General features: G+C 34.7%; 1 protein-coding gene across 1 annotated transcript; it reads left to right on the top strand.

Annotated features, from left to right (window-relative positions):
- Positions 1–3559: 3559 nt before the first annotated feature.
- On the top strand, positions 3560–4172 carry TPPP2 (Tubulin polymerization-promoting protein member 2; the record flags this gene model as incomplete). Its single annotated transcript, XM_012939650.2, has 1 exon — positions 3560–4172. Exon 1 carries the CDS (start codon positions 3651–3653, stop codon positions 4170–4172), a length of 522 nt encoding a protein of 173 aa, XP_012795104.1. The 5' UTR covers positions 3560–3650.
- Positions 4173–15354: the final 11182 nt, after the last annotated feature.

Genomic DNA, 15354 nt, shown 5'->3' with positions numbered 1-15354 from the left:
AGGTAAGCCTCGGCAACTACATGTGTTTGCCCCAGAAATGTGGTGCATATCTGAAGTAAACTGTGAAACATAATTTTACTGTCAAGACTTGATGGCAGAGCTTGTTTGACGTTAAGCTTAAAGAGAAGGTAATAGGTTTATGATCGGTAAACAGAGTGGGTTCTCGGCCCTCTGCAGAGTGTTGGAAGTGCCGTACAGCACAATACATGGCTAGGATTTCGCTACCGAAAGTTCTATACCTCAACTCAATGTGTTGCAAGCGTTTTGAGAAGTATGCAAAGGTTTTCAGGTATGGTTGCAAGACTCCTCTGATTGCCGAGTCAGATGCGTCTAATGCGATACTAATGGGTGCTTTTATGTCCTGGTGTGCGAGCACAGTTGCTTTTGTGACTATTTCCTTCACTGTAGAAAATCCCTTTATCGAGTCGTCGTCCAAAATAATGAGTTTCACATTTCCACGAAGTCGGTCTCTTAAGAGTCTCATGAGAGACGCACAATTTGGAATGAACCGTCTATAGAAATTTGCTAAGCCGTTAATCATGCGTAGTTACCTGATTGTGGCAGCTTCTGGGTAATCCAGAATGGCCGCAAATTTGCTTATCAGGGGGGCGGATGCCTTAAGTACCATAGTGTGTTCGAGAAAATCTAGAGAGTCGGTGTCGATTTGGCATTTCTGAATGTTTACCGTAATGCCGTGCTTTTGTAGTCATTCAAAGACCAGATCCAGATGTTGGAGATGAGATCCTCTGTCCAGACTTGCAATGAAGCACTATTCAGCATACGCGTGAGCAAAGTTGTGACCTCGAGGAACGTCATCGATGAATTTCTGAAAAGTTTCTGCAGCATTTCTTAGACTGAAATACATGCGCCAAAATTCGTCGAGACTAAAAGTTTTGATATCAGTGGTTTTAGAAATGTCGTCAGAAGCCATAGGAATCCAGTTGTATGATTTAACCAAGTCGATTTTCGAAAAAGCATTTGTACCTTTCAAGGTAACTATCAAATGGTGGATGTGAGGCAAGGAGTAACGATCAGGAATGGTTTGCTCATTCAGTCATCGATAGTCATGATATTGCGGGCGTCCAAAAAAAAGGTCCAGATGTCGTGGATAGGAATCTCGATGCTGATGTGCGGTCAAGCGGTCATCAGCATACACGCGCGCGAAGTCGTAACCGAGAAATTTGTGAAATATTTGTGCAGCATTTCTTAAGTCAAAAGGATTGCGAAATATTTCGTAGAGACCAAAAGTACGATGATAGACGTTTTAGGAATGTCTTTTGTAGTCTAAAGAATTTGATCGTACGTTTTGACTGAGTCAGGTTTTCTGAAGATAGTTATACCTTTCAAGGTTGCTGTCAGGTCGTGGATGTTTGGGAAGAAGTGCCTATGGACTGTTTGATGGTCAGATAAATCCAAAGTCTGTTATGTGCTCGAATTCATTTTTGGCCAACCCTAGCTCTTCGGGAACTAGTCAGTAAGCTGGTCATGTATTCCTGATGTGGTAGGAATACCGCTGGCTACAGGTGGTAGTTTCAGCTGAGTTCGGTAAATTTTAGAGTACTTGTCGGGTATCTGTTGGAAGTATGAACCGATTATATGCTTAACCGTAATTGGACATAACCTACAATTAGGAAGTGAAGCTCCGCTCACAGATAATTTAGTAATTCCGTCTACTAACCAACATTTGCTTCGGATGATGAGTAGATTATGGTGTTGTAGAGGGTCTAGACCAATGATTGATAAAGAAAAATCTGCCATATCGAAAATCCGGCAAATGAGTTCGCACAAACCCACGTTGAGACAAACATATATTTTGGCATATTTAGCGTTCACGTTTCCGTTTGCTGCCTGTAGTTCAAAGACCAGATGTTGTAGACGGTCATTAGTGCTCGTGGGGGGGTACTCTTACTTCTGTGTCGTTGTCGACAGTGGTATATAACAAGGGGCTATTTTCACTAGCTACGGTTTCCGTTAACGTGCCGGCGTGAAAGTTTCCTGAATGGTTTGTCATGATGAGAAATTGGGGGGGGGGCGGAATTTCGAAGTTTCCTACAACTTCAATAAGATATGGTAAAGGTGTTGTTATATTGAAATCAATCAGTGTCATTTATCTCCACAGGAATAGAAACAGATCGTTTTCGTGACGGGCTTCTCTGGGGAGCTTTGTAGCGTCCGCGATTATGATGAATACTAAGATAACGAACGAGAGTATTACAGGAATCCGTAATGTCATTTTGAGCGGTTTGGGGATATTTTTGACAGAAAGAACCTCGGTTTGGTGGTCTTATTGATCTCCGGAACGCGATCTACAGAAGCAGCTTTGTTATTATTTTGGAATGGGGTGAGTACACCTTGCATCCGTTGGAGAAGTCTAAAGAGGCTTTAGTCAAAGGTACGTCGACCCATATACATAGCGAAATTTCTGGTGCCGGTCCATACTGTAATTGGATATTGCGGGAGAGTTGGTCTAAACTTTTTCGGTCGGTTAGATATTCAAGTTTAAGGACAGCCTTTTTTAAGGTGTCAGTCATAAAATTACCAGTGTAGTGTACTTGTTAAAACCCCACAGCAGCCTCTTTACTGCTGCGAAGGCTTGCGCACGTGGGTCTGTCATACCGTCCTTGCGAAAGTAAGCTTCTGTGTGGCAGAGCCAGGCTCCGATATTATCAGACTAGAATGGTATGTGTTGAAGGGTGGTGTTAGGAGTTTTAATTTCTGGTAGTTTGGGTGTCTGTTCCCTTATTACGATGTAAAAATAGTATTACGACACGTGAAAAGGAAAATTGATATCTCACAGTGTAACAAATAATAGGCCCACAGTTTATCGTTTAATGTACCAGATCATGTCGGGCTCACAACCTAAGATGCTACGGATACTCGGGGTTTGAAAGTGCTTTGTTTAGTAACACCTTATTAATCAAGGGATATAGAACCGATCAAATCAGAAGTTAGGGATGAATGATTTAAGAGATATATCAAGAAGATTATCGGTATAATGAGAAGCGTTTGATGTAAGGTGGCTAGTATTTACGAGGGATGCGTAGCACTGTATTCCCACTCGTGATCTAGTGTGGACTCGTGACCGAGCGCCTTCAGATAAGGCATGTCCAGTAAAACTAATGAGATCAGCATCAGTGTTGAAGGCACATAGAGCTATTTATTCTGGTGATTTATTTACCTCCACATATACAATCCCGACTCGTCATTGAGACATAACGAAGTTTTTGCTAACAACGATACCGAATTACTGACAGTAATTCACTGACAAGCTTCAGAATTACACAAACATCATCAACCAACGGTTCATTTACCTTAACAAGTCTTACTTTTACATAAACATTAAGGAGATACCAACCTTGAACAGTAAAGTGGTACTGCACTAGCCACATACCAATGTGAAGTCATATTTGTTTAAAATTAATTCTCAAAAGTGTCTCACTACGATACAGCAGCAAACATTCTGTCAATATCAATTTTGATGTTTAGGTTTCAATCCATTTTAGATGAGATGTTTTGTTTTGCAGAGTCAATTTTTGTCAGTCGCTTTATATCTGGAGGTATTTTAAAAGGTGTTAGAGTTTCTGCACACATTAAATCTTGGCTGTTGATTTTACTTTTTAAAAAGCCGATCGTTCTCCTTCTAAAACAACATGGGTGATCTGGAAAAAATATTTTACGACTTTTGTGATTCAGTTAAGAAAGGGTCAAGAACTGCAACAGACAAAACCATTAAAAAAATCTGTACTGATTGTAATATCTATACGAAATCATTTAATGCAAATGCCGTCGATATTGCTTTTTGCAAACATCTTAAAAGTGCCAAAAAAGACGTTGATTTCTCTGATTTTGTAAGATTTGTCGAGGGAGCAATGGCAGAAGAGTATGCAAAACAAAAAAATATATCTACAACTGACGCATCGAATGAAATAAAAAACAAAATAATCAGTACTTCCGGTCCAAAATCTCATGGAGCTACTCAAGCTAGTAAAGATTCGGCGACATCACGTCTCACTGATGTAAAAGGATATACAGGCTCTCATAAAGAACGGTTTGATACTGAAACTGGTAAAGGTAAAGGAATCGAGGGACGAGAGTATGTCATGGATGAAAAAGCGGCTTCCGGTTATGTTGGAGGCTATAAAGGGAAGAACACATATGACAAAACCCACTAACAGTTATTTACTTTCACGATGTTTACTTATTGTATTTCTGATATATTGTTAACATAATCTAGTTTTTGTCATGGTTACTAAATAAATGTCATTCACCAATTTCTCTTCTCGTCACAGCTTCGTAAGAGAAAACTGTAATGCTGTTGGTTGGGAGTTAGGGCCTTCTTTATGTGATTCTTTGTATATATTCGTCGACTAAGGTGAATGGAGCATGAGTTATGTATACTCAACCAACCCTTACCTCGACGTACGGGTCGGCCTATAAAAGCCATGGGTGCCTAGACCAGTATTTACTATCCGTTCATGAAGCCACTAACCACTGATCTAATCCATGTTTGTAACCCCAGACTACTTGACTGGTTTTCGCGCAATAACCACTACCATTGGTTGGAGACGATGTATGGTGTAGATCACCAACGTAGATGATCTATGTCGAAAATGATTGGAGATCTACTCGAATTAGACGGGAATGGTGTGACGAACCAGCTAACGTCGAAGTCACACTTCGTGGTCGGCACCTTACGTGGACTACCCCATTGACGTATCAAGCTACTACCGATGCTTTGAAGACTGTACAACATAGAGAACGTTATTACAAAAATATATTAATTAAAGTAGATACAAGCAAAAGTATAACCACTGCCGCATGCGCCAGTCCATGGCGTATCATTAACTGATGCGCGTTGGTTGTCCCTGACCTTGACGAGGATCGATGATTTGCTTGATATTCAAGGACCCGACTGCCGGATGATTTGGCTAGGGCTTAGTGACATTTCGCTGGCCCTACAATGGCATGACGTATATTAGTTCATTATTGATTCTCATACTATGTTATACCTCTAGAACCATATTTTAAATATTTTGCATACCTCAGTATCCCTGTTAATGCAGTTATTTCATTTTCATTATTTAGTATAATAATTTTATCTTACTGATATGGTTTGAGGACTTAAGCCAACGCAGACTTTTGTGAATATGAAAACGGACTATACCTGAATAATTAATTCTTATTTAATTTTCGCGAGGTTTGTGTGGAAATTTTCCATCCATAGTAAGATCTCAGAGTTATCAGGACCAGCGGTTACTGCAGCGCTGGAAGTTGTTAAGTTGATTTAGTGAGCTTAAAAACTAGTCGAAATTAAATGGAGAACGTTAGATAAATTGAACCAGGAAAAGTAACATGTGCTGAAAGAGATGATAACAGCAGCAAACTCATAATTTTGACGGTGGTATTAGAGTATTGCTAAGTTCACTTGTAATGTCAATTTGGACGGTTTTTGGGTGTAAAGAGACCATTCACTGTCTAAAGCCCAATCACTCAGCACCCATTTGAAGCTCTTTACTAACAGGCTTATTTGAATACCGACAATTTTCTCCCGAACGAGAATAAAATTAGTCCCACTTAGTACGTGACTTTAAATGAAACTACTTCCGCGTTGTTTTGAAGATCATAAAATTCCCTTCACAGCTAGGATCATTATGATCAACTGATATTGGTAGCTTAACTGTCACGTTATACTTCCAGTTAACAGGAGCACAGTAGGTTGTCCTACAAAGTCTGGCCATCTCTTAAAGCTCTACACCAGGCGTTTTACGAGGTGAATGTAATTAGTTGTTTTCAAAAAACAAAACCAGAGAATTGGGCTTAGACAAAAGTAGTGGAGCAGATCCTTTAGTCAGAGTGAAGGACCATGAAATGCGTCACTCAGCTTCAATTTGTGTTCAGAGTTTAAAAAACATCTCACCTTTCGTCACTGGTACTCTTTGTCTCTGAATATTAAGAGCAAAATATTAATTTCATTGCATCAAAAGGACACTAATGATATTGTTGCCAGCGTTATGTTTTTTTTAAGAAACAGTCCCAAAATTGTGTCATCGCAAAATAAATTGAACTTCTGAGTTATAAACCGATATTTTGATCTTCTTTCAGCGGGTTAAATTTTTTATTATCCTATCTTACCTTGTAATCGAAAACACTTGACGGAGTCTTCATCCATAAGTTTTTATTCTAACGTTGAGAAACCAAAAGGTTTAGACCAGCTATTGACCTGGTTTTTACTTTATGTGTATTTGTAAGGGTTTGCGTTTCTTTATTCTAAAGGAAGCAACAAATTTCCTATGACATATTTTATGTAAACATTTTTCCTGTTTTGATACCTCATCTAGAGTTAAGAGCTGGCAAACAAAGTAAGTATTAGAAAGGAGCTTTCCATGCTGTTCAAGTCATTTGAATTTTAACAGCGCATGATTAAAATTGAAACATTTTAGATATATAGTAAAATATAATGTCATTTGGTTAAAACACGCTGCCAGAAAGCAGGCATGTATATGAAGTATCTCTAAAATTTGACGGTTGTCCTCTGACCAATGACTGGTAACGTCTAAGTTTTTGTACCGAAACGAGTAACCTTTCTAATACATTTTTTCAAACACTTCTTAACTGTTTGATGAGACAAAACTGATAGTCCTAGGATTTCTTTAACTTTAGAGAATTATATCAGAGCACTGCATAATAACTACAAACATTACGCAAAATAAATCATAACTTATCAAACACCCCAACTTTAAAAAATTTTCGGACAGTCTAAACTAAGTTAATTATATCCTGAAAGTAATTCGTTAATCATAATTTAAGTCAGTTATAGACACCATAAATTTAGACAAACTCCCATGTTTTATTGTTTTATTTGTTATGAAAGCACTCTGAGATTTATAAAAAGAACACCTGATCAAAGGTCTGAGATGAGATGAGAAGTTTGCTGGAGTGTTTCAGTCTGAAGACTATTTACACTACAGGCTAACTTTACCTGAACGACTGTTGAAAACCCTAAAGTTAGTGGTGTTGATGAAACTCGTACTGCTACAAAACAATTTTTCAGTATTCCTTAGCTTTCAATTACTGGCCAGTTAAAGTTTAATCATGAATTAAACGTCTTAGAAATGTATTGATGAAATATGTTTAAGAAATTTAATTTCATTCTGTTCATTCTAATGTTGATATTGTTTTTATAACCACATTTATTTAATTCACTGATCAGTCAAAATGACAATAAACGCAAAAGTGGTATTATTAGTAATTGGTAAACAAGTTCTTAATATTTTAATTGTTATACAAGATCTGTTCAAAAGAGGAGCAAGCAAAAGTTTAATTTAAAAAATGGCACGACAAATAATATGAGTAAGATATGTTTGTTAGAGTAAGAGTTGATCTTAAGTTCAAATTATCTAAAAGATGACACGAAACAACACTATCCCGAGATGTAAAATAGGAGTCCAAAAGTTAGTCTAAAAATGAAGAGCAAATCCTTCAAGTTTTATTCACGGTAAAAAGAAACATCGAATAGACTGGTTATGTTCGAAAAAACCAGGAGTCATCTCATAAACAGCTAATGTTTTGATGGTTTAGAGGAATCAGAAGTAACTTGGAAGAATTCGGTTGACTGTCAAACGGTGATTTTTTGGAATAGATAATCAGTTGTATGAGGTTGGAACACTCGATCCATCTTTTTATCCTTGTAAAATCAACCAACTAGATGATCCGGCATACCTTTTGAAGGCAAATATCGGCTATTTTTGTTTTATGATACACAAGTTTACAGCGCCGTTGGACTTTTTGTTTAGATAACATCAGTTTTCAGAGAAACCTCCCTTGATATCGAGTTTGTCTCCAAATTTCATCCGGATATTTGACAGAAGTGAACCGAGAGTATATAGTGGTAATCACGGGAGAACAAAGGTGGTTGTCTTTCAGCTAATTATGTGAAGCCTCATCTGAAACCATTTAAATTACATGAAGATGAATGTTAAATTAGTATACATATATATATAATTTAATCACATATGTCCTCGAAAAAATATGACGGATTAATTTGTATTATATAGATTTAACAACAAATTGATGGATATACGTAAATAATTAGCTTAAATGTGTCTGTTGCTTATTTTTACTCTACGGACTGATGTAAATAACTCCGACTGGAGCCCCACTGGGGCTACTGCTGGTCCCAAGCCCGGATAAAGGAGGAGGGTTGGGCATGGGGTTATCGATCTCATCCCCTAGAAAACTAACTCGCTAAAAAAGCACTAACCAGAAAAAATAATTCAAACCGTAAGTAATTGATATAAACGCTCGTAATCACTTTATTGATGAGATATTGAACAGAAATGAGCACAAATGTCTGGAAATTTACTTTATTTCTATGCGCTTGAAATAGAGTTCAACAGGAAACGGCAATGAATTCAAGCATATTTACAGTCGTATAAATGATGTCAACTTCAGAGGATAGTAAGTACTCTTATGATGCTGTTTGAACGGGATGAAGCTTTTTCATTCATTAAATCAATCGTACTTTTTCCAGAAATATGATTAACACAGAACTAAGAAAATTCTACAACTCAATTATCACCTATGTTGATTAATTTAATAGCATGACATATATCAGTTTATGATGTGGTATTATCGATATCTTATGTAACTGGTAATTGTACCACTTTGGACTTAGTTAGTTCAATGAAACATAGTTTGCTACTAGGACTTAAGAAAATCTATCTATAACATAATTATTGGTGACTGTAATTCGAAGTTATGAAGTGAAATCTTCGATATTCGCACAACTTATATGGATAAGAAAAATCCGTTGTTGAGTATATAGTATTCTCGACACCCTATTTCAATATGTGATTGGACTTAAATCAATAAAATTGTTGGAGGCACTCCAAAAGATCCAATAACTTCAATTTCAGAAATTATTGATCCCAATCGCTAACTGATGCTTTATTTATCACCTCATATCGTGCTTCTTATGAAGTAAAGACTAATAGAGTACGATATTATGTTAAATCTTCTGAATTAAATGATTTGAGTAAGTGACTTTCATTTCTAAGGATATGTAGATTTCCTTGAAATCAAGAAAGTATTTTAACAATAAATTCAAAGTAAACCAAACTGCAGATGAGGAGTTTCATATTGAGCTACTTAAAATATAGCATAATTCATTGAGATATTTATTTGACCAGTCTTGCATATTCAATTTATCACCGATTGACTAATTTATTACATAACTGAGGATTACAATAAGAACACTTATTACGATTAAGTTTTTTTCTTTCGTTATTTCCAGTTTGTGCTTAAACTTTATTCAGATAAGTCATAATTAAAAAATAAGACAGGTATCTGTCTCAGACAATGGAAGATGGTCGCGCAATTTCGTGGATTGGTTGAGGTTAGACATTAACACCGTTGGATGCCGGCTCAGTGGTTAAGTAGGGTAAGCGTTCGCGCGCCAGACTGAAGGCCCTGGGTTCGGATCCCACGAGGCGGAATCGTGGATGCGCATTGCTGAGGAGTCCCACAATGGGACGAAACGGCCGTCCAGTGCTTCCAGGCTTTCGATGGTGGTCTAACATCAGTCGGTTCACGATCTCTATTAATAACTTAATAATCTCCACAACCCTAAACTGAAAATAGAAAGGTTCCGATGAATAAGAGTATTTTGTGCTTAAGTTTTATTTTTAATATTATCTATTTACACCCCCCTTAATTTTTAACGATTGATGAAATAAAGGGATAATTTTTATTAAAATAAATGTAACAGGTAAAATAAACATGGTAAATAACCTTTATTTTTCTATTTTCTTAAAACTCGTTACAATTTCGGGCAACTTCAAACATTTTTCAGTTTAGCATAACTATCACTAATACATGGAAAAATTCTGTAGTGTTGGTTACTACGTTAAGTTCATATAACTTATTTTAGCTTTTGAACAGGCCAATTTATCCATTCTTCTTGAGTCATATTTTGATCTTGCTAACTATTCGCTTATCAACCTTGACTGTTTTTATGTGAGCGTATGTGTGCACTTCTTATCTTATTCACCACATGTCAGTAACATATTTTTGTGTGACTATGAATATTGGTTCACGCTTAAGTAAATAGAGTTGGCTCACACGCTTCTTCACCGAGCATCGTTTTGCTTCGTTCTCTTCTCTTAGCTTCATTCCTCTGATTGTCTGTTCAAATCAATGAGTGTACAAAATATACACATTCAAAAATCCATTCTCGTATTTTGACTTACTCAATTCCGTTATTTACTAACACGGTTTAAGTCGATAATTATATGTGAGGATTGACAACATGTATATTTCAATGGTAATCAATCATACGATCAAACTGGAGTCAGATCTTGGGACATTAAAATTCTTCCCAATAAATCGTCATTTGATCACTATGATAATGTTTATTTCTTCACTTAGTGATCTGCAATATTTATTTCTTCTATTTTCAGTTCGACCAAAATCAATAGTTTTATGAATTTATTCCAATTAAATATTTAATTAGTTCAATGGAGTTCTATGAAGTTAAACAAAAGAGTGAATATACTTTGGTGTAATTCAAAAACCAATAGTAATATGTTTGTCATATGATTTATTGTACTAGTTAACGCATAAATTTAAACACCAGTTTTTTGTGAGTACTTTAAATTCAATTAGTACATTTGTTTTGTTTGAATTATAATAAGTAACCAAATAAATGGATTGAAGAAATCAACAATATATCAACAGTATGTATACTTTTAAGAATAATGTGACTAAATCACAGTGTCACAAATCATTATTTGCCTAATTCGGTTTTTCTTCCTCTATAAGTATAATCATTATCTACTAGTAAATTGCAAAATAAAATAAGGGTGATATTTTAATATTCTAAAATTGTAGACTCATTCATTTAAGATAAAAATGAATTTTTCAACAACAGCTTCTTACATCCTTTCATATAAACCAGAAGTTATTTCATAAATTGTGGAAATGTTCATGTATCTAGACAGCATCATTGATGAATGAGGGAGATCTGATGCAGACGTAAAAGCAAGAATTGACAAAGTAAGGGTCGCATTCCCACAGTTGAAGAATATATGGAACTCAAAATAACTGTATGTAAGCCACCATCAAAGTCACAATCTTCAATACAAACATCAAAACAGAATCACTGAAGGATCGTTCAGTTGACTGAATACCATCAGCAACAGCCTACTGTGGGAGAGGACAAACCAGTATCCATCTGAGGAAGAAATTAGGAAAAGACGCTGGGAGTGGATAGAACATACGTTACGGAAATAGTCAAACTGTATGACGAAACAAGCACTAACTTAGAATCCTGAAAGGAAACGGGAAAGCGGATGACTAAAGAACACACAGAGTCGGGAATTGGAAGCAGGCATGAAAAGAATGAACAGCAACTAGAAACAAGTGGAAAGGATTGCTCAGGACAGAGTTAGATAGAGAATGCTGGTAGGAGGCCTATGTTCCTCATCGATGGGTGACAAGCTCAAGTAATTAAGTAATAAGCTGTCTATTATTTTTATCATTTAAACATTTCAAAAAATCCCTCTGTATTCTACTCACCAAATATATGTTACAATAAAGAAAACAATGAAGACATAAATAATGATCATTCATTTTGGGGTGCATAAATCTCAAGTATGACCAACCATGAAGTATTTTCTTACTTGTGAAATAACAATTTACATAAATGTACAATTGTAACAATGTATAATGAGTACAAAAAATTCTCAAATTAAAATTCTTAGTATTCTGTGTATTTGTCATATAGTATTCTGACAGTATTTTTGAAAAAGTTACAATGATCTATTCGGGTAACATTGTTAACTGTATGATAATAATACCAAACCAGATAAATAAACACGAGTGAAAACATTGTTCTACGAACCTGATTCTAGATAGAAAATATCATCATCTTGATATGCCTCAGTATAAGGTAATATAGACTGGTAAGAATAACTTATAACTGTCTATTACAACTAGTGGTATTTTAGTAAAATATAGGGAGTAGTATAAAATTTAAATCACTATGAAGTCTACAAGTGGAGAGTTTTTCTATGTAATCGTAAGAGAGTAAAATAAGAATCAATAAGTACAGATACCTAGACCATCATAACAGGATATTACTTGATACCTAGCATTAATAGTCCACTTGTATAACTAAAGAACTATCAAAATACTTTGTATATTCCTTTGAAGAAAGAATAACCTTTAACTGTCTGACTAATTGATTCCAATTGTTTATGTAATTATATAGACTCAAAAAAGTCCTACCGTTTATAAGTTCTAATGTCTAGATCAACTGATCATATTTGGAATGGGAAATTAATAATTTCTGAGATAAAAGCTGTGAAACAGATGTTTTTTAGTGATATTTTACAGTAATCCTGTTGAGAGAGAAGCCATAGTTTACAAACACAATCTTTTGAGAAAGGTGACAACAAAATCACTGAACAAGTAGTCCATTAACAATTGGATGAAGAAATCAAGAGACATTAAAAAAAACTATTTATACGAATAGAAAACATTTATACTCACTTTAAATTGATTGTCAAATAAAATACTTATCATATAGCGTTTTAATAAACATGTTCACTCAACTCATGAATGACTAGTTCACATTTATATTTTCACTATACTTGCTTTGCTCTATTATCTTAACATTCGTTATTGCTTTGGTCACTTTTTAGTGTTACGTTCTATTAAGCATTTAAGTTAAGTACATTTATAAAACTTGTCATCAATTTGGTTTTTGAATAATTGCATTTCTAAAGCTTGTACATTTTTGTTTCTAAAATACATTAGAATAAAATGGTCGAGCTAAAACTTCAACCGACTTTCAATCATGCAACTTAAAAAATCATCCATACCATGCCTAATTTCCATCAATACAATATTTTGAATTCTAAGCATAAGTTCTTTTGAAATATCCTATTGCTTTACTAAATAAAAACTTTCTTAATAAATCCAATGAATGTAGACTTAAACAACTTCCTAATAGCAATATGCTTTAGTCATAGAAGCATAATTAAGCAAATCATCTGTTTGACAAAAGCAATTATAAGCATCTCTTGTAAACTAGTAGTTCGTTCGAGTGCATAAAACACTACTGAATATCATCCATATTTTCTTCTAAACAAAAAATCCAAAGCTATATGATATCTTACAGAAAATCAAACTGACAGGACTACGTAAACACAAGATTATTCGAAAAAATCTTTTCTAAGCGGTAATAATGTTTATAATACAAAGGCTTGTTTTATTTCATATCGTTTGTAGAATGAATTAGTATTCAAAGCATGCTTATATAAATGGTACTTATCTTAAATTCACTTGGTGTTGTTTACTTGTATCTTCCCACCAAGTGAATTTAAAAGTTCACACCATCGCACAAGCAGGTGGCTATTAGGACTCAACAGCTAAGTAGAGCGAACGGTACTAGGTTCGAGTTCAAGAGTGGACATCAACTTTGAGATGCAGGCACATGTGGTACTTATCTATTAATATTATTACTTAAAATCTTTTTTTTTCTCAGCAAAGTAAAACAAAGTATGAAGCAAATGCCACACGTAAATTACATACAGAGAAGAATCAGTTTAATGACGTAACTATTTTCTTTGAAATCCATTGTCCATTTTTAGTAATGTCCTGAATCAAATTGAAGTTAATTAGTTATACCCAATAAGTGCTAAGTAATTGCTAGGTTTGAAGCTATCACGAGTTCACTTAATCTGCGAACGAGAAACAAGACTCGGTGTCCAAAGACCAGCAAGCTAACTACTGATGCGTCCCAGCCCCGATAACAAGAGGGAGAAGACCAAGTTTGGAATGGGAAGTATATTCTGCAAAACAGCCAGAACGAGCGATCACAACAAACGCAATTCAAAACGTATATATATCAATTATATATAGTCGATATTGCCATGGAAGTTTTTTTAAACATTTAATCGGTAGGTTAGTCAATCGACTGCCACTGAAATATTTAAACATTTAATCGATAAAAATAGTTTAGTTAATTAACAATTATACGGTAAAATATACGTATAGTATTGGTCCACAAATGGATCCCAAAATTACCACTCATTATTGTTATCGGGGCATAACAGTAATACAGCCGTAAATATAGCACAAGTATTTAAATGAAATAAATATAGATACTTGATTATTTTCTTTTTACTTCAAGAGCTTCATGTTGAAAAATATTGAAGTCAACTCAATATTCATGATTACAATTTTAATAGCTGAATTCATGAGTCGATCTAAGTTAAACCACCACTGAAGGTCTGGAAGCCCTGGATGGCCGTTTCGTCCTAGTTACGCGCAACCACGATCTCGCATTCAGGACTCGAACCCAGGACTCCACAAATCCTCATTCTGATAATAACCACAATTATTATTAACTCAAGGTAAAAATAATCCAACTATTATATGAATATAACATTTTTTATAATTGACCAATATCCACTGTTTGCTCATTTCAAACATTGATCTCTATTGTAAACATTAAACACTACATAGATATTTGTTCAATTATTAGATAGGAACTTGTTTTAAAAGTAAACCAGATAGTCATTAGGATAGAAAGAGTAAAGGAAAGAGTGATGATCATAGCTAAAATAAAATATACACCTGCTTAAAATTTTTATTCTCATATTATCATCGTTTTATGTTTATTATCATTATTATCATCAGTTGTGTCTTTCTAGTTTCACTCTACCTACATTTATTCTTTAAGTTCTGTTCCATATAAAAACAAGTATAGAATCTCAATTACAATAACAACCTTGTACAGAGATTAAGTTGAACAAAATGAAATCATTCAATGAATAGTTAGTTATCTTGGTTACTATAGTCAATAAAGAAAAGTTGTTCCGTTACTGTAGTAACAGCCTACTACATAATATGTCAGTTATTTTTGTTTACTTATGTATAAATTTGTTCAGTTAAATATAAATAACAGTAAGAAAAAAGAAACAAAAGAAAGGAAACTTGATTCCTGTTTCAATTTCTCATTTTAAAATATATTGCATGCATAAAGCTAAAAAACACATCAGTAATGGTAATAATAATAAAGATAATAGTCATGGTAAAAAGAAAATGTCAAAAACAAACAATGAAGTCAAAGAGAACGTACCACTGATAATAATTTGCTTAGTTATAAGTAAGCTTAAAATTAATTGAGTTATACTTGGCTAGTTACTTCTAAAAAGAATATTAAAATGTAGTTTGATTTCATACTGAAACTTTGGTGTGTGCTACTTAGATCGATATAAGTAGTATATAACGCTAGTCAGGAATAGAATATCTGGCAGCAGAAAGTCGAGAAGACCGAGAAGGAAAGAA

The sequence above is a fragment of the Schistosoma haematobium genome, chromosome 1 (genome assembly GCF_000699445.3).
Source record: "Schistosoma haematobium chromosome 1, whole genome shotgun sequence".
NCBI lineage: Eukaryota > Metazoa > Platyhelminthes > Trematoda > Strigeidida > Schistosomatidae > Schistosoma > Schistosoma haematobium.
Note: the sequence above shows the minus strand (reverse complement) of the source record. Positions and strands in the feature narration are given on the sequence as shown.